The sequence below is a fragment of the Ptychodera flava genome, chromosome 4, assembly GCF_041260155.1.
Source record: "Ptychodera flava strain L36383 chromosome 4, AS_Pfla_20210202, whole genome shotgun sequence".
Taxonomy (NCBI): Eukaryota; Metazoa; Hemichordata; class Enteropneusta; family Ptychoderidae; genus Ptychodera; species Ptychodera flava.
The window spans coordinates 3,428,876-3,449,366 of NC_091931.1; the positions used below are offsets into that span (position 1 = coordinate 3,428,876).

Here is a 20,491-nt window from a genome sequence, read left to right on the forward strand (position 1 = left end):
TTCACAGTTAATGCCTTATGATATTTAGTTACATGCAGGGCATTTTCAAACAATTTTACCAGATTTTAACAAAAATCAAAACAGCAGTGCACGCACGGATATTTTACATTTACTGTTAAGCGTCTACTTTGACGTCCAAAATGTCGAAGGGCTTCACTGGATCGGGTAACCATGGAAACCAGTCAGTACATCGTTCACTGGCCCGCTAACTCCTTGATTTTCCTATTCATATATCACTGATTTTCACTAACATCGAGGCATGTAATAAACATAATATCTCTCTGAATTACATCTGTATACAGATTGACTTGGTTGGGCACTGTCTAATGGTACGGTATATGTCATAATAAGGATCTCAAGTGATGTGCACATTACTATGCAAGCATTGATAACACATCACTGCTTGTAACTATTGATTTTCTTTTTCATGGATTGAAATTTTATTGCTTGAAATTAATTAACATTAAAAAGTTCATAAGATATTCAACAAGTATAAGTTTCTTTAATTGATATGACATTGTAAACATTTGATTGTCAGAAAACATAAACAAATCAAATCCAAGTATTAGTGTCATAAAAGTTTTCATTCAAAGTAGTACAATAGCATAGTGAAGCCATTGAAATTGATAATGTATTTAGCCGGAAGTGCGCTGAGCTTCATTTCTATGGAAGAGTAAATGATGACATGTGCAGGAAGAGAGATAAACTTTGGTGAAAAGATCTACATTCTTTGAAATTGAAAAAACTTGTCTGATTCTGCTTACTGATACAAAATTTAGCTTCAAGATGGCTACCAGTCCATTTAAATTTAAAACCAATATTCAGGTCAATACAGCAAGCTGTCTCATTGTGTTAGATTTTGCGTCACACCATGGAAGACTTTCCTAGGTAAAAACTTCATTTTCATAAGCTTCAACTACCAGCAAAAGTAAGTCTTTCCTTTGTTAAAAGTTCAATTTAAAAATTTCAAACTTGTCAAAAACTTATCATTAGGATGATCAACCTGTCATGACAACTCTTTTTAGATTTAGAATCTCTTGGGTTTATTTCTGTTTATGATGAATGGATAGTTGAGTAAAGTGGCATCCACACTCTACACCGGATGAAAGCATGTTTGTATGTGAACAGCGCCCTCCCATAAACAGATCTGAAGCTTTGTCAGTCATTGGACTTGCTAAGATTTCAAAATGACAACTCAAAAGCTCAAACAGACAAAACAACATTTGTGCTGACTGAATTTCTAGGTTATCTATGATGCTTATTGACAGACAGTGAGTAACTCATCTGTTGCAATAACGTAGTGAGATAAACAAGGAGTAAAGCTGTTAACAGCGCAACATTCATTGATATCTTCATTTATGTTTCTGTCATCTGACAATCGTTGGAAAGTTTTCTCAGTTATATCCTAAGTTCTTTTATTTTACATTCAACAGTTAATTTTAAAACAAATTGTTATGCTTTTACAAGAAGCATAACAATTTTAGAATTCTGTATTGTTAAAAACAATCAGACCTTGTCACTTTGTAAAAAGATTCTGTACAGTCCTTTTTATATGTTGAAATCTGAAGACGATATCATGACATGCAGGATTGTCTCCATGGTTTTGACAGTAGAAAAAGATTCCAAATATGACTGCTACCACGGCAACCATGAAGGTGAACAAAAACATCACATAGCAAGGTGACACTGTGAAGGGAATAAAAATATACAAGACATGAGACATCAAACTCTGTTACATGTAATATGGTAAACCTGGAAATTTCAATGAATAATAAATTTATGTGACTTTTGCAAGGACTTAAAAATCATGAAAATAGATTGTCACAATTTTTCTCATTGGAACATAATACATACAATGAATCAACACCATCTATTCATTTTAGAATTCTGGAATGGTAACATGTGCATTTCACATACAAGATGTCTTGGTTGAATCTCAAAAAGAAAAGAGTTTTATGAAACTTTCTGCTACGAAAATATGGCCTTGCCACAATTACTGAGGTCACTTCAACTCATCTGTTCATACTGCTGGCAAAAAATATATATGTGGTTGTAAGGTCTGTGTGGTAAGGTTGCCAAACTTATGCTGCACATGTTTACAACTATTAGCAAAATTATACCCAACATATCAAAATGATTTGAAACTATAAAACGATGAATAAAATCTAATACAGAATTTTGTCTGTAAATAACATGATATAATGGCAAAGACATCAAATATTGTGTATCACAATATCTAGTATTAATAAGATCAGCTACTCAATTTCTGGTTAGGATTATGATATCCTGGGTGATGCGTTTTTTTATGAAACTCTCATTAAATTGCATCTAACATTAGGTCTTCACAAGATAAAGTGAAATTTGTGAACTCTTTCTTTATCGATGGATATACCGGCCATGAACTTGTGAATGAGGAAAAAGTCACATCTATATAACTTTTGCGTTATTATTATTATTATTACTATCATTATCATTATTATTATTAATCTTCATTTATAACTCTCGATAACTCCATAGCTTTTTTACAATAAACCTCTTTTCATGGAGGTCTTGACCTCAAAGTTGCATTTATGTTGTGTTTACTTGCTAATGCTCTATGTGATCACAAAATGATCATACTTGACAAAGCGCCAAAATTTGTCACCGCAAATATTACAAGGTTTACCACTGTTCTCCAAAACTGAAATACGAATTTAAAAAGTAGTATTGATCATGATGTAACAGCTAAACCATTAACCTTATTTTCAGGAATAATATAAATCATTTTTTCAAAATTGCCATTAAATAATTTACAAAATGCGAACTCCACCCATTATATCAAAAATGCTCACAAATATCAAAATTTCATTAATAAAATTTTCTCCATTATAAGTTCTGATAAATCTTACCTGTTACAGGTTTCAGATGTTCAGTGTGTGGTCCATTTTGTTTTTGAACTTCTGTAAGAAATAACAGCAGGAAAACATGAAGAACAGTCCTTCAACACAACATCAGTGATATCAATCTTCCACATAATAACAGCTTTCTCTCACTTTCGATTGAGACTGAGATGTATAAAATTTCCACAAAGTTATGAAGTGTTGATATTGGTCAAATAAACTGAAAATATCAGAGAAAGGTCAAGTGAGAAATTCACAGGCAAAGTTATCATTTAACTTAAATCTAAACTTGTATGGAGCTTATTCATGGCACCATCAGAGTGAAATAGGTCCTTTGCTACCACCAGCATTCTGATTGAAAGTTATCAACAGGATTTCTTATGGTATATCAGTGATCCAATTCAATCTGTATCACAGTATTGCCAGTAGTTCTTATGGTATATCAGTGATCCAATTCAATCTGTATCACAGTATTGCCAGTAGTTCTTATGGTGTATCAGTGATCCATTTCAATCTGTATCACAGTATTGCCAGTAGTTCTTATGGTATATCAGTGATCCAATTCAATCTGTATCACAGTATTGCCAGTAGTTCTTATGATGTATCAGTGATCCAATTCAATCTGTATCACAGTATTGCCAGTAGTTCTTATGGTGTATCAGTGATCCATTTCAATCTGTATCACAGTATTGCCAGTAGTTCTTATGGTGTATCAGTGATCCATTTCAATCTGTATCACAGTATTGCCAGTAGTTCTTATGGTATATCAGTGATCCATTCAATCTGTATCACAGTATTGCCAGTACTTATGATGTATCAGTGATCCAATTCAATCTGTATCACAGTATTGCCAGTAGTTCTTATGATGTATCAGTGATCCAATTCAATCTGTATCACAGTATTGCCAGTAGTTCTTATGGTATATCAGTGATCCAATTCAATCTGTATCACAGTATTGCCAGTAGTTCTTATGGTGTATCAGTGATCCAATTCAATCTGTATCACAGTATTGCCAGTAGTTCTTATGGTGTATCAGTGATCCAATTCAATCTGTATCACAGTATTGCCAGTAGTTCTTATGGTGTATCAGTGATCAAATTCAATCTGTATCACAGTATTGCCAGTTTTATTCATAATTAGTTTGGGACATCTAACCAAATTACATGAATAATGTTATGAAGTCTCCTCGCACAAAAAAAACAATAAAACATTGGGCAAAGTGATTGTCCCAATCTACATAACTTGGCATGTGTTATATCATGGGGGTGTACTGCACTGTCATTCAGAAAGCCTCAGACAAAACTGCACTTTACAGCTGTCTTAAACAGCATCTCTGAAAACTAGTGATCTTTTATCATAATGATGATAATAAGGAACAAAGCTACACTATATGTCACCTCTTACACTTGAAAGACTTTGCCTTTGATAGAACAATTCTACAGAAAACTAAGTTGACATACTAGAGGATAGAAGCCCTGATGTAAATCACTAATACAAATTATTACTGTGCTACCTAGCAGATGGGAACAAAGTGTTAAGTCATCTGCACAACATGTGAAAAAAGTATTGGACTGATCAGAGATACTGATGTCTACAGGTTATGATTTCCAACTAATGTAGCAACTGACATGGTATACATATATTGACTGGCCATGAGGGCAACAGCATATATATCCCGAGAGACTGTGAGTCACACCCAAAAACAGACTGTTTCCGGAGGCGAAGGCCTCTGAGTCTCTTTTGGGGTGACTCACTGGCCCTAGAGGTAAAACATGCATGTTCTTGCCCTCATGGCCAGTCAACATGTGTTTTAAGAACGCACCATACACAAAACTTGTCACATGTAATATGTTTGAGTGGTTCAGCAAGAAAAAGATTTTCCCAATAGGATTGCAATACTGCTGCAAAACGTTCAATGCACCTTTGATTATCTTTTTCATCCATTTTGAGTCCTTGTTGAAAACCAGAACATTAGTTTTTTCTTCAGAAAGTAGGATAAACCGAGAAATTTCTTGACTATCGTTTTGCTCGGCCACAGTTCAGGCATGCGCAAATGTTTTGTTTTTTTTCACTTCAGTGGGCATCACTTTTCGGAACTGATACCTGGCAGGCAACACATCCAACAAATGATGCCTGATGACATCGTTTACGTGGATCAGCACAAAAATAATGCTTTCCATGTGACTATCAATTGACAAATTAGAACACAGACTACGGATGAGGTGTGTTATAATTAAGTATGCTTCATGTGAAATGATCAATAACCAACGAATGACAAATCTCACCATGTTCAATATTTCTTTCTTCTGAAGCTTGCATTTCTTCCTGCTGTCTTTTGGCAGCTTGCCTTGCTTCATATTCTCTTCGTTTCCTTTCCTTCTCTGCTTGTTTCTCTTTCTTTCTTGCTTCTTTTTCTCTGGCTTCCTCAGCTTGTTTAGCAGCTTCTCTTTCTATCATTGTAACAAAATGTCATGGCAACAAGGAGCATAAGTGGTGGGTAATGTTTTCTTTAATTTAACACATTAATTATAAAAACTAACTGTCTTTCTTTTTCAAAATTTTATGAATATCTTGAATAAACTCACCTCTTTCTTCTTTGAGTCTTTTTTGTTTTTGTCGTTCAAGTTCTGATTGTACAGCTTTCATGTAACTCACAACCTGTAACAGATGTATATGATCATGTTCTTCATTTCTTTGGTTGAAAACTCTACTTTGGCTGCAAAGTCTCAGACAGTAAAAATCTGAGACAAACACTGATTCCTTCAGTCACAAACTCTGTTATGTTCATTTCTTCATAGTTGACATATCATTCCTAGCATTACGAGTCATAACATACAATAGAGAGAAATTAACAAACCTTGAAATGCTATTATTATCAGCAAATAATTATCAAAGAATATATTTTATGAAACAGAGTTCATTTTGTAATTTACAAATGATACAAACATTTTGTACCAATTATGCAAAACTCAAGGCTAACCTTGAGTGACAACAATACAATACATAAAAATCTTTACTGGACCTCACCTGTCTATTCTATTATTAGAAACGAACCAGTAGACATTAAATGGTCATCCATCATTTACTTAACCAATGCATAATGCTTCTTTCATTACAACAACCAAACTAAGCACACATGGATGATAATTTAAATCCTTGAGAAGTATTTGTGAAATTGGAATAAACAATATAGGAATTTTAAAACAACACACCATGCAGACGAGTGTTTTTTCTTTTCATACAGAATATTTTACACACTACAACATTATTCAGCAGAGTACAAATGCCTTACTTACCTTTCTTGCACAGTCTTTGCATTCTTTTTCATCTAAACATTCTCCAGCAACTTTTCTGAGATTTTCATCCAGCGGGTTATCCTTCAAATCAAGCCATCTTAAGTTTCTCAGTCTGCCAAAACTGATAGGTACTGTCTGAAGCTGATTTCCAAGAAGATCTAAACGTTGAAGCTTATCTAAATTTCCAATATTCTGTGGTAGTTCTGTCAGCATGTTCTTGCTCAGATCAATTTTGACAAGATGTTTTAATGAGCAGAAGCTTTCCTGAATGACAAAAAAACAGGCAAAAATCTGGTCAACCTAGGATATTATATTTGTGCTGATGATAGAAATTATTATGAGGACAAAAAGCAGTGTTTGAAAAGTTATATTTCTGAAGTCAATCCTTGAGTTTGAGGCAATTCACTAATGATTTCAGATCATTTTTCAGCCATTTGTCAAAAAACCATGTTTTCAGACCACCCTAGAAGGAAAATATGGGTATTATGTAAAAATTAAGCCAATTTACAGAAATCCGCTTGTACTTAATGACTTAAATCTATTGATATATTCATTTATTGATTAATTTACAACAGCTATTCAAGTCTTGTTGGAATGCATAAAATTATTTTACATGACAAAAAAGCAAGTTGACACATTTGATACTTACTGGTAGACTGGTTAGTTCATTACATGATAAATCTAATATGGTTCCCCTGGGCAATGCAGCCTGTTGATTAAAAAGATTTTATAATTTAGAAAAGCTTTTTATCTCTCATTTTTTCAAACACACTTCAGTGGAATTTTGGGCAAGACAAACTAAGCAGCCAGTGAAGTTTTAAACTTTTGATATATCAATTAGCAAATTTCTGAACAATTTCATGATACTGACCATCGAAAAAAACTAGCTCTAAAAATTGGCAAAAAAAAGCCAAAACAATGATTTAATTACTCTCCTGCTGAACATACTCATTAAATCATTTTTAATGCATGGCAGCATGGCAGCTTAGTGTTCTATAAACTACAGGGCCAAGACTTGTTTCAAGTCTGTGATTTGTGACTGTTTGAGTGGGGTTAAATACGATGATTTGTGTTGTTTTCATATGAAATATGTGAGTGGAGTGAATGCAATGAGTGGGTGAACACGATACAGGGACCCAGGAGTTCAATCCGGCAGAAACTAACTAGCTACTGCACAGACTCAAAGATAACGCGTTCGATCGCTAGGAAAACCTGACCTGGGCTGCCAAATTTCAAATAGGTTTGCATGAAATAGAAGTGACACACGAGAAACTGTTGCAAATGATTGTATTTTTTTAAAATTCACCAACTTGAACCAAGTCTAGACATAGCGCTGGTTGAGTGTGACATCTAAAAGAGAATTAGCACACTGACATACATCCATTCAGATGACTCTGCACAACTAATCTCTATGGTACAAATAAAATTAAACCACAACAATACATTTGGACCATTTCTTCATTTCTGGTGCATCCATTGGTTTTAATCACTCCATCTAACCACGACCACAACCATTTACAAACTGGCCTTGCAACAAAATTTGCAAGTAAGATGATCACTTTGAAATCTCTTGCATGGCCATCTCCAAAAACCATGAAAATGGCTCAAATTATCAGTCATAATAAAATGCAGAAATCGAAATTTAATGTTATAAATGAAATTACTGAAAATCATAATGTCAACCTTGGGGTGTAATTTCAGACCAAATCTTTGAAGATATCCTTGTTATGATGTAACTTTGAGTGGTAAACTATAACTTATCATGTTATCATACCACTTTTGATAATCACTTTCTGCATCAACAAAGTTTAATATTCCCGTCAGTTTGTGTTCTTTAGTCAAGAAATGAATTTGTATTTCGAATACTAATTTATTTGTGTGGACCAGAGTCCGATGGAGCTAAAAAGATAGCTCCATGGTGCAACTCACAAAATTCGGATGGGCAAGATGTGAGGTTTATCGCAGTCGACGAATTTGCGACTTTATTGTCGAAACTCTAGCAGCAATACGTTTTCGAAGGTGCAGTGATATCTTAGAACAGCTTGGAGTCATACTTTCAAAACATCCTACCGTCTATGTCGAGTGAACAACGTACTGGTACCTGTAAAAATGTCACTATGTACCGCACCTGTAATTGTGGACGAACACTGAGTGAACTTGTCATGTCATGACATTAGGGACTGGTCAGTTTCTTCAGCCTGGGGGGGGGCCCGGTGGATTCATGGGGGGGTCACCCTGTTTTTGACTTTGGTGATGGGGGGGGGGGTCACCATGTTTTTGAAATGCCCAATAGGGGGGGGTCAGTGTTTTTGAATTTCAACACAGGCTCATCATTGCCTAAAATGCATCGTGTCAGCAACAAATTTCATCATTCAGTTGTGTTTTTCGGTGCGCCCTTCGGGCGCATAACTTTAATAATCAGACATATTTTTCAGCGTGCCCAACTTTAACATATCAGGCATACATATATCAGAGATATCTGTATGTTCAATATTTTCAGCGTGCTCTTTGAGCGCATTACTTTAATATATCAGACATTTTTCAGCACGCCCTTCCTGTGCATGACTTTAATATACAAGACATATATATCAGAGATATCAGGATGTTTCATATTTTTCTCCACGCCCTTCGGGCGCCATACTTTAATAAATCAGAGATGTATGCCAGACATATCTTGATGTTTGCTAAGTGAAAGTGTACCATTATGAAATCTGCATTTCATATGAAAAGCATGACAAATTCCTGATACATCAGATTTGGCTAAAATGCCTCTCGACCGGTATGGCTCTTCAGGTGATTTAATTGGATGGCTGGCAAGTCTTAACACCCATCAAAATTTTTGATTTACTGCTTTTTCCTCTTTGATATTAATGATTGACATCCATTTCTGTTCAGGACATCTGGTTAAGCATAGAATATGTGAAATACATTCACAGCTCATTTAAAATGTACTGTATTCAAACTATAAGATTGACACTTTAAAATTTCTATGTTACAACTGACATGTCAACAATTTCATTAAAACACAGAATGACTGTCAAAATGTAAATGTATGTAAAATATAAAATATATATATATATAAAATATAAGCCTTTGTTCTATTTTCTCATTACTCTAGAATGTATTGGTTTGTATTTGGCAGTTGCCTGATGACTGCATCGCAAGATGCACGAAACTCTGAGTAGCGAATAAATGTTTTAATCTAATAATCCAGCTCCGGACTTTCATCTACCTATAGCTCTAGTTCAACTATTGAGCACTCTGCCAGTCCGATGAAGACATCAATCTACGTCCTGCTCGTATTTAGCTCCATATTTTTGTTGAGCACTCTGACCGATTCATCGCCTGTCAACATGGAGAAAACCAACTTAGGATATTCGACCAGGACATTCACTGCCATCAAGAAACGAACATATGAAGAGACTCATTGAGAAAACTGAACATTTTCTTCGCCGTGTGCGTTGGATAGCGCACTTCTTCCTTAACCCAAGAGAACCAAAGACAAAGGAAACCTACGGCTTTAAATCACGAAATTCGCCGCCACAAGTTGAAGAACTGAAACCTTTCGAAAACGACATGTTAAAACTCATCCAAAATGTCAAGTTCAAAGATGTTAAATGCTGTTTCCAGAAAAAAAATATCCAACGACATCAAGACCATCATAAAACCAGGTAAACTTCTCATACCAGCGGATAAAACCACAAATTACTACAAAATGGACACTGAATCTTATGACAAGTTACTGAAAGAAATATCACAAAAACATACAAGAAGTCCAATCCAGAAGTAGTTACCGCAATCGACGCAGAAGCAGCCAAAATAGCCTATAAACTTGAATTAGACGATCGCATAGAAAAAATAGCACAGAAGGAGGCATATATTACCCTTAAAGACCATAAACCCACATTCAATGATCATCCGACGTGTCGCCTAATCAACCAACCAAATCAGAAATTGGCATGGTAAGCAAGCAAATCCTCGATAAAATTAATAAGCCAATCATCAATGCCACGAACATCAACCAGTGGAAGAACACATCAGACGTCCTTAAATGGTTCAACAATCTAGAGCATAGAGGCTTTCCTTGATAAGCTTTGATATATGCGAATTTTACCCAACGATCAATGAAGAGTTACTCAGACCAAAGCCCTAAATTTTGCCAGCAAATACCGCCAAATAAGTAGTGACGAATGTGACATCATCATGCAGGCCAGGCGCTAATTGTTATTCGAAAGCAACATACCATGGGAGAAGAAATAGTCATCTGACCAATTCGACGTGACCATGGGTTCATTAGACGGAGCGGAAATATGTGAATTGGTCGGTTGCTATATACTGTCTCTACTCACTGAAAAGTATGGCCAAAATGTCGGGCTTTATAGGGACGACGGGTTAGCAGCTTTCAAGGGAAAACCGCAAGAGATTGAAAACATCAAGAAAGGAATCCGCGAAATCTTCCGCAACAACGGTTTAAAGATCACAGTTGAGGCTAACCAAACCATTGTCAATTTCCTGGATGTGACGCTAGACCTGAAGAGTGGTAAGCACACGCCATACATGAAACCAGGTAATGTGCCATTGTATGTACACCGCAAATCTAATCATCCACCATCCATCCTGAAAAATATCCCTGAATCGATCAACAGGAGACTGTCAAAAATATCATCAGACAAAGAATCTTTCGACAACACCAAATCTGCATACCAGGATGCCTTGGATAAGAGTGGATACCATTACAATCTTACATACAAAGAAGAACCACCTAAAAGGAAAAGAAATAGACAAAGAAACATTACGTGGTACAACCCCTTACAGCAAAAGCATGGATACTAATATAGGAAAATGCTTCCTTAGTCTGATGGATAAGCATTTCACCAAATCAAATCCTTTGCACAAAATCTTTTCGAGAAATACACTAAAAATTAGTTATAGTTGCATGAGTAATATTGGTACAATAATAACAAACAACAACAAGGCTAAATTAAACAACTTAAACCCCAGTGAAGAGAATAAGACAAACTGCAACTGCAATAATAAATGCCCGATGAATGGTAGCTGCAATGATGAACACATAGTATACCAAGCGGAAGTCATTACATCGGACACAAAACAAACTTACATCGGACTATGTGATACAACATTTAAATTTAGATATAGAAACCATATTTGCTCGTTCAAAAACCAACGCTATAAAAATGCAACTGAAATATATTTGGAACTAAAAGACCAGAACATTGAGTATGAAATCAAATGGGAGAAAGGTAAAACAAGCTAAACCATACTCCAATACCAACAAGAAGTGCAACTTGTGTTTGTGGGAAAAGTTTTTTATCATATGTAGACCAACCATGGCAACGCTCAACAAAAGAAATGAGCTAATTTCGTGCTGCAGGCACTCTAAAAAATTTCTGCTATCCCACAAAAATTAAACACGTATACGCGCGCGTAAATACGCGCATCACGATATGTTCCATTCAGAATGCCTTGTTCTATTTTCTCATTACTCTAGAATGTATTGGTTTGTATTTGGCAGTTGCCTGATGACTGCATCGCAAGATGCACGAAACTCTGAGTAGCGAATAAATGTTTTAATCTAATAATCCAGCTCCGGACTTTCATCTATATATAAAATATATATATATATATATATATATATATATATATATATATATATATATATATATATATATATATATATATAATATAATTTATGTCCACCTTTTGTTTTACAGTTGTCGTGTGCGGGGGGGGGGGGGTCACCCTGTTTTCGAAATTTGGGATAGGGGGGTCACCCTGTTTTCAAAATTTGGAATAGGGGGGGTAGCCACTTTTTGACGTCGGCAAAAAGTAATCCACCGCCCCCCCCCCCCCCCAGGCCGAAGAAACTGACCAGTCCCATACCGGGGTCATTACGGACAACCGACTATCACACTGTAACATGCTTTGCGCTGCGCTCGGTGCCATGTGGTCAGCTTCAATTGTCAAGATCTCCAAAATTGCTGTTTGGACAACTGAATCGATTGGTACCGTAATAACTGTTGTACCTTTCGATTCAAGTGTCCATAGGCAAGGTCACTGTACAAATTGAACGTCCCTGAAATCCTGCATATGATGAAAACGGGGTCCAGACACTTCGCACCAAAACCAGTTCGCCCCACACAACTTCGCCCCAAAACCATTTCGCACCAAAACCACCTCGTCCCAAGTACTACCTCGTCCAAAGCCACTTCGCCCCAACTACCACCTCGTACTAAAACCACTTGCCCAAAGTATTATACCATCAACTCGTCCTAAAACAACGATGCCACGATGTATCATAACGTTGATTTTACATGCAACTTATTTTGGCTACCACGGAAACATTTATTGATGCATGAAACCATAAACAGTAGACTAAGAAAGAAGAAACACGCAAACTACTCAATGCTACAACTCGGGTGCCATGCGCGGAATCGCACGATGTCATTTTCTCGAAATGTGTACAATTTCAAGATTTAACTGTGTCCTGGGATGATAGAAAGGTGATGGAAACTTCGATAGCAGTTGTGGTTATTTCAGCTTTACCGGGTGGCGATAAGTTTGGGGCAAAGTGGCATTGTTTTGGGGGCGAAATGGTTTGGGGCGACGTGACTTTTGGGGCGAAGTGGTTTTGGTACGAGGTTGTTTTGGTGCGAAGTGGTTTTGGTGCGAAATGGTAAGGGACGAGATGGTATGGTGCGAAGTGGTTTTGGTGCGAAGTGTCTGGGAACCATGAAAACGATTACGTGAGATGAAAGATCTTTACCAATTCTTTGACGGGTACTTTAGTCAGACTGCTCATACTTAGATCAAGTTCACTGCCGTCAAGTCTATCCTTCAGCGATTTTTCTTTCGATGGCATTTTCGTTGTCGGCACTTGAACACTGAAACAAGATTCTCTTGCTTGCTGCAATATGCGACGTTCTCTTCGTTGACAACGTGTCCTTTACTTCCGCCTTGGATATTACAACCTTTGACCTTTAGTATGAGAACACACTCTGTCCCGGGCACGATATCCACTGACGAGACACCATTTAACATGTAGTTTACTTAGGAAGTCATATTTATACAAAATCGTAGAATCATTGCCTTTTTTCATAATTCATTCACTTACTTTGCGAACCGTTTCCATAGAAAATATCAAGACGCCAAATTTTTGCAGTGCATAATGTTTTTAATCGTATCACTACCCCCACAATTAATGGTATAGGCGATGAGTTAAAGTTGAAATGATTGGGTTAAAATTCAGAAAAGCAATGCTGTTTCTTACTGGTGTAAGCCAATCAGAATTAGTGTTTTATCGGCCTCCGTGATGTAACTGAGAAGCCATGTTGCTTTTTCTCATGTGGACAGCAGACTAACCTGACGAACAGCCGGCCGTACGTGCGTGGCGCGATCAAAATTCGATATCACTTTACTGACATAAGAAATGGTAAGTTTTTAAAGAGATACACAGTTTCGTAGTCTAATTAGTGTGACTCCCGTTAAAGAGCAAAAACCTATCAGCTTGTGTGATCAGTGTGTGTGACAGTGATTATGTACGACTTAGTCGACTACGATAACGGAGAGCTCTCGCTAGCCCAGTGAAGCAAGGTCCAGGCGTCTGACTCTATCCGCACCTTGTGACATGAATATAACGAAGATGAAACAAAAGGCAACCAGTTTCTGAGAAACAATCCTTAAACTGTAGTTTAGGCACTGTGGGTCAGGGCGGCTACAAAAAATTGCGTTCAATAGTCACGGTTGAAATGTAGTTACGCAAGTAGTACCATTACTACATTAGTGACTACTAACCATGGAGCTAGCTCCGTGCACTATAACCATACAGTAGATTCCCCTCATGTCTAGGCACTGACACAGTCCCTCCAGCTCCACCAAACAGTACAAAATCAAAAACAGCAGAACAAGAACAAGACATGAAGGGCCGAGGCGACAGTTATGATGGTACTGTTGGCAAACTTTTGTTGGTTATTAAGAAGATGGTCGTTATGACAATAATAATGAAAACAACAACAACAATAATAATAATAATCATAATCATAAAGCAATAATAATGATTATAAAAATTATCATCATAATTGATTTATAATAAAATATTATCGAGTATTTTGCCATTCATAAATTTTAACCCTAGCTTGACGGAGGTATTTGTTACTGAAAGGCAGTAAGCTGGTAGCCATGAGGTTTGTCTGAAGACATCATGTTTGTTTATTTTGAACAGGCAAAATATCTGGCACAGGTTATCGTTCTTGGAGGGCAAGTAGTTGCAAGAGCCTTTGCCAAAGCTGTCAGACAAGAAGTAGCTGGTAAGTTGCCATCACACTAGTCCCACAATACTGTAGATTTCCAATATTAAATTGATTATGATTTGTATCCTCTGAGATTCTTCAGTGAAGTCTACAATGTCACAAGTTCATAGACTAGTTGTAAAAATTCTGAAAATGTACTTTTAAGCACACTGTTCTTCTCAATTCTTATTTAAATAATTTGGAAAATAATTCAGTTGTGCATGACTTAGAGAGGAGATAGCATTTTTGTAAAATCTTCCTCTGATTGTGTCTTCAGCCATACAGAATAATGTGATGAAAAGTACGGAGACTAGTTGCACCTGTTTTATGAAATAGAAGGACATAATTTTTTTCCAATGGAAATGACAAAAGAAATTTGCATGCTAAGTTTTCTCAGAGAATGACCTCTTCAGTTCGCCATAAATTGCTGCCCAAAAGTATGGCATTTGTAGTACCCACAGAATGTGACTTTTATGGTTCTTTAATGGTTATTTGTAAATTTTCACTGAAATATCTAAATGTATTTTTAGCTACAATAGACTATATATAGTCTATAGAAGCTATTGGGATGGGTATCCGTCCGGCGTCAGTCTGTATGTATGTATGTATGTACTGTACGTATGTATGTATGTATGTATGTCCGTTTGTGAGGCATCTGTCCACTCAAATATCTTGAGAACCGCAGTACTTACTGATTTGATATTTGTTGTGTAGATGAAAAATATGATTATGAGAAACTTTTTTAATTTTTTGATATTGTTGAAAATATGCAAATTAGCAACAAAAAAGGCGTTTTTGGTAAAAATCTTCTTCTTCATAACCGCTGATCAGACAACTTTATTATTTGGTAAACAGATCCCTAGGGATAACCCAACTTAGATTTGTTCAAATTGTGATGAAATATGGAAATCTGTATTTTTAAGGAATTTTTTTCCATTTTTGGTCAAAACTTTATTTCATCAAAACCACTTGTCTGACAGCTTTGATATTTGGTATACAGGTTCCTAAAGATCAACTTAATATGATATATTGAATATATGACGAAATCTGCTATTTTGTATTTTTGGTGCAATTTTTGCCATTTTTGGTTAAAAAATGTGTTTCTCAAAAACTAGTTGTCTGATGCCTTTGATATTTGGTATATAGGTACCTAGGGGTTGTCTTTGTGTGATATATTGAAATTTGATGAAATCTTCAATTTTTGTATTTTTTGGTAAATTTTTGCCACTTTGGCCAAAATGTTTGTTTCTCAAAAGTTACTCATGTTAGCTTTGATATTTGGTATACAGGTTCCTAGGCTTTATCTCATTGTAATACATTGAAATTATGATGAAATCTTCAATTTTGTATTTTTGCAGCTAATTTTGCCATTTTTGGTCAGGCCATCCTGAAATGAGCTATCAAAGATATTCACCTTCTTCATCAATACATGTGTCACAAAAAGTTATTCTCTACATAACACAGCAGAGCTCTGTCGACTGTTGGGTCGCTTGGTTTTTCAAAACCGCTGGTCAGACAGCTTTAATATTTGGTTTACAGGTCCCTAGGATGACCTTAGTGAGATAATTTCATACAGTCAGGAAATACTTAATTTTGTATCCATGTCCATAGTAACTTCAGGGACTTTGGCCCTATGTTTACCAGATATTATTTAACAATTATTCAGATGCTGCACATTATTGTTTATATGCAGAACTGAAAAAGCTATAAGAAAAGTAACTTTCAATGATGCAAATCAAAGAGAATATTGGGTAATTTATTGTACTGTGAATTTGATTGTTTATGATTTCAGCAAGTCAAGCTGCAGCTAGGAGATCTGGTGGTGGACAAAAAGGCCAAAAGACTGCTGCAACAGACTCTATCATGGGTATGACTTTACAGGTAAATATTTATCCAATGCAAGAACATGTATGAAATAATTTTATAACATCTGCACCCTTCATATTGCATAAAAGCAATAAGATTTGTAAAATTACAATGAAGCGTAGTGAACAGTGTTTGAAGTTACTGTCTGCCTGCATGCCCAAGACAGGTAATTTTGGTGCTGGGCAAGAAAAAATTCAATGTTTCTGTCAACTGGTCCAACATTTTCAATCGATATATAAACAATCTGGAAAATAATAACAAAATACAAAATGTTTTATTCATTTGATGTTGAGGAAGGACAGTGTGCAGCTGTAGAATCATTCTACTCAAAAATAAAAAGGACATGATGTGTTCCACAAACTCAGTACACCCAGGGCTCGAAATTAACTTTTTTCCCTGGTAGTCCACTTGGGTTACCATTTTCTGAAGTTGGTAGTCCAGTGACAATGGCTTGTAGTCCATACATTTTTAGTTCAAGGATATCTTTTTTTGTTAGCCAGACAAGAAAAAGTTGTTTTTCAAGATTCTACCCATGAAGTGAATTTTCTAGTCATGTGATGTGAATATTGCACACCTTTAATACCTTAGGAAACAGGTATTGTGGATGTTATGCAAATTTTGATAGTCGTCATGACAACGACACAACCTTCTCAGCACTGAGACATACTGTAGCAGGGCTAAAAATAGACCATGGGCTTTTCTTTAGGGATCAGGCATAATTTCTATGTACAGTAATTGCGATTGATTATGATGAAAATGCGACAAAAATACATTTTCATTGGCCATCATTTCCTGTGCCTGTCATTCAAGTACGGCAGTTCAGATGTAGAAACTTTGTCGCAAAGTTCCACTGCACAGTGGTCTTCGTTATTTGCATAACAAAGTCATAGTCTGGCTTTTCTGTGTCTAGCTGGGTTTGACTTAGCTCTGCGTGGCAGGGCTGTGAGTTACCAGCGTTTATATGGCCTCCGTATACACACAGCTCATGCCACACAGAGCTAGGTTTGAATGCATTTAGCTGGTCCCAAAGTGACAGGCCGAACATGGTCATGCCAAGTACTGACTGAATTTCGGGTTCCAGGCTTTGGTAGTCCGTGTGGGCTACCATTTCATGGATTTTGGTAGCCTCAGAGAAAAGTTGGTATTCTGAGGACGCGGGACTACTGCTAATTTCGAGCCCTGACACCCAAGGGATTACATGATGGCATTACAAACAAACCCGTGTGTACAAATTTGAGTGTTTGTACCATGGTCCATATGAATTCAGGCATCAGACTTACACTTGGACTGATTTGGTGGATGAGTTATTTTATGTTTTTTCTATTGTACAGGAAGCACAGCAAGTCTTGAATATATCACCAGAACTTGATCCAGAACAAGTCCAGAAAAATTATGATCATTTATTTGGTGTCAATGAAAAGTCAAAAGGAGGCTCATTTTATATTCAATCAAAAGTAAGTGACAGAATTAATTTCAGGAAGTGCTTACTCAATATGGTCAGTGCTGTCCAATTTTGCTCAATGGTACATTTGCTTTGATTTTACAGGACAATGGTTAAGGTGTCACAAGGTCATTTTATACATAATCTGAAATAAATTGGTTACGAGAAGTAAACACCATTACATCAAATCTACTCCATTTCATGATTTTCTTATCATTTTTAAAAAAAAGCATACAAGAATGTCAAACATATTATTGAAGTTCTAATATTTCAAATGTATTCAGTAAACTTACCAAGCGTGTGCTGTAATGGGGTTCTGTCTTAATCACATAGGTTGTAAGAGCGAAGGAAAGAATTGATAAAGAAATCAAAAACAGAGAAGAAATCAAACAACGGAAAAAGATAACAGCAAGTGATGATGCCAGCAACACATCAAAGACATCAGAATCATGACAGTAATTATAAAACCATATGCAGATAGAATAGTGTATTTTTATGCAAGTGTTATACATTGGTTGTCAGCTACCATGTGACTCTCTCAGTGTCTGTTGTATAATTCTGACTTCATAAAACAGACTCGTGTAAGCTGAAAAAGCTGACAAACCAGTGTGAGCATTGGCCTGTGTACAGGGATATGAAAAGATCTGAAATGCTAAAATTGAATACAAACTTAAACAACTAGTACTCTGACAAACCAAAAGGGGTATTTCTATCACCTAGTATGGGCTCACTGTTTATTGAATTTACAATTGCAAAAGGTCTGTTGAAGATAATTACAATGAGGAAAATATTCTGTACTTTCAGGCAAAAGACAGAATAATACCAGCTGTACTCATTAGTTTCTGTGAAAAAATTTCCTGTGAAAATGTTACCCAAGGTATCACATCTCTGTGCTGTCAAAAATAAGAAAATTTAAACATATTTACATTTCACTTTTTCCAGGGAACATGTGAGATGTTGTACATTTTCCAACTTTTGATTGGAATTAATGATCCAAAAACATTTTTAGGAACGGAATGTTCACGATGTGATGTCTATGACATTCTGAATAAACTGAAATGAATAGCATAATTGCATGAAATGAAATTTACAACCAAAGTGGACCTGAACTGTGAATTTAAAGCATACAAGGATTCAATACAGCACTCTAAAGAGCCTACACAAACCTTCAGTTCAACAGAACAATACATTTTACGTTTTCTTGAAAATAAACATCTTCAGGAGGCCTGATTGTAGTTACCACTTGAAGGGAAAATAATGAAGGTAAATTTTAAATTTGGAAAAAAAGAGCTTTGTTTGGATTCTTTAAATCTGTATTAAGTGTGTTCTTTGAATGAATCAATAAAATGAGTAAAACATCTAATTTGGCTGCTGTTCATTGCTGTACTTGACATTATATAAAATAAGTCACTAATTGTGTTCACAGACAGCCAAATGGAAATCCCAAAAACTCAAAGTTGTGTCTGCATGATACACAAACTTTTGTACGTGTTGTATGTGCTATAATGTCTATGAGACAGGCTGACTTAAAGAATTTTTATGAATTCCAAAATTTACTCAATAGGACACTGGCCTCTTAATTCTAAATACTGTTTTTACCGTGTTTTCCACGTCATGCACACAAATGTCTTGCCATCCTCATAGTAACAATGTAAAATGTTAATATGTACCATACATATCAACATTAGAGGAACTTGGAGGTTTGGTCATGTCCGTGTGTCCGTCTGTCTGTCCGTTTATGCAGATATCTCAGAGATGCCTGGAGCGATTTCATTCAAACTTGGTACAAGGATTATTACCTATGTCATACATATGCACGTCGATTTGTTTTGTGATTCGATTCAATATGGCCGTGTGGCGGCCATTTTGTTTCCTGTATTTGATGTCGGGTGCGTATGTTCACGCAAATTTCTCAGTGATGCTAGGAGTGATTCCATTCAAACTTGGTACATGGATTACTCCATATGTTATACATATGCACATTGATTTTTGTTTTGATCCGGTCTAAAATGGCTGCGTGGCGGCCATTTTGTTTCCTATATTTGACGACTGTGCGTTCGTTCACGTAAATTTCTCAGCGATGCTGGGCACGATTGCATTGAAAGTTGGTACATATATTAATCCCTATGTCATATATATGTACCCCGATTTTTGTAATGATTGATCAAAAATGGCTGTGTGATGGCCGTTTTCTTTCCTGTATTTGATATCCATCCACAGGGTCACCAGGTATGATCCACAGGGGTTCAAGGATAGTATTAATATTAATGCTGTGTCCATGCATAGGGGCTCATAGTCGGCTGAAAATATGGTTTGACCCTAAAAAAATTGCTACAAAAGGTTTCTCAACGGTTTTTGATAGAGTCAAATGTGCTTAATAACATATTAAAAGTCTACCAAAATCTGACCACCGGAAACGCGTCATTTTCAAGATGGCGTCCAAGATGGCCGCCATATACTTAAAATGGCCATAACTATACCAAAAAAAATTGCTACAAAAGGTTTCTCAACGGTTTTTGATAGAGTCAAATGTGCTTAATAACATATTAAAAGTCTACCAAAATCTGACCACCGGAAACGCGTCATTTTCAAGATGGCGTCCAAGATGGCCGCCATATACTTAAAATGGCCATAACTACTTAAATATTAAACCTAGACTAGTGATGTCTGTGTCTACCACCATGTTTTAGTGGTTTAGGAATC

At 36.1% G+C, this 20,491-nt stretch overlaps 2 protein-coding genes across 2 annotated transcripts; one reads left to right on the forward strand and one right to left on the reverse strand.

The window, feature by feature from the left end:
- Nucleotides 1-979: 979 nt before the first annotated feature.
- On the reverse strand, nucleotides 980-13,167 carry LOC139130699 (leucine-rich repeat-containing protein 59-like). The gene is made up of 7 exons (XM_070696454.1): nucleotides 12,960-13,167; nucleotides 6,825-6,884; nucleotides 6,176-6,439; nucleotides 5,465-5,537; nucleotides 5,165-5,329; nucleotides 2,889-2,939; nucleotides 980-1,686 (listed from the first exon to the last, which is right to left on the reverse strand). The coding sequence occupies exons 1-7, from the start codon at nucleotides 13,053-13,055 to the stop codon at nucleotides 1,517-1,519; spliced, it is 879 nt and encodes a 292-aa protein (XP_070552555.1). The 5' UTR covers nucleotides 13,056-13,167; the 3' UTR covers nucleotides 980-1,516.
- A 321-nt stretch (nucleotides 13,168-13,488) lies between these two features.
- Nucleotides 13,489-19,151, forward strand: LOC139130700 (mitochondrial import inner membrane translocase subunit tim16-like). The gene is made up of 5 exons (XM_070696455.1): nucleotides 13,489-13,625; nucleotides 14,415-14,499; nucleotides 16,274-16,362; nucleotides 17,679-17,801; nucleotides 18,122-19,151. Exons 1-5 carry the CDS (start codon nucleotides 13,623-13,625, stop codon nucleotides 18,239-18,241), a joined length of 420 nt encoding a protein of 139 aa, XP_070552556.1. The 5' UTR covers nucleotides 13,489-13,622; the 3' UTR covers nucleotides 18,242-19,151.
- Nucleotides 19,152-20,491: the final 1,340 nt, after the last annotated feature.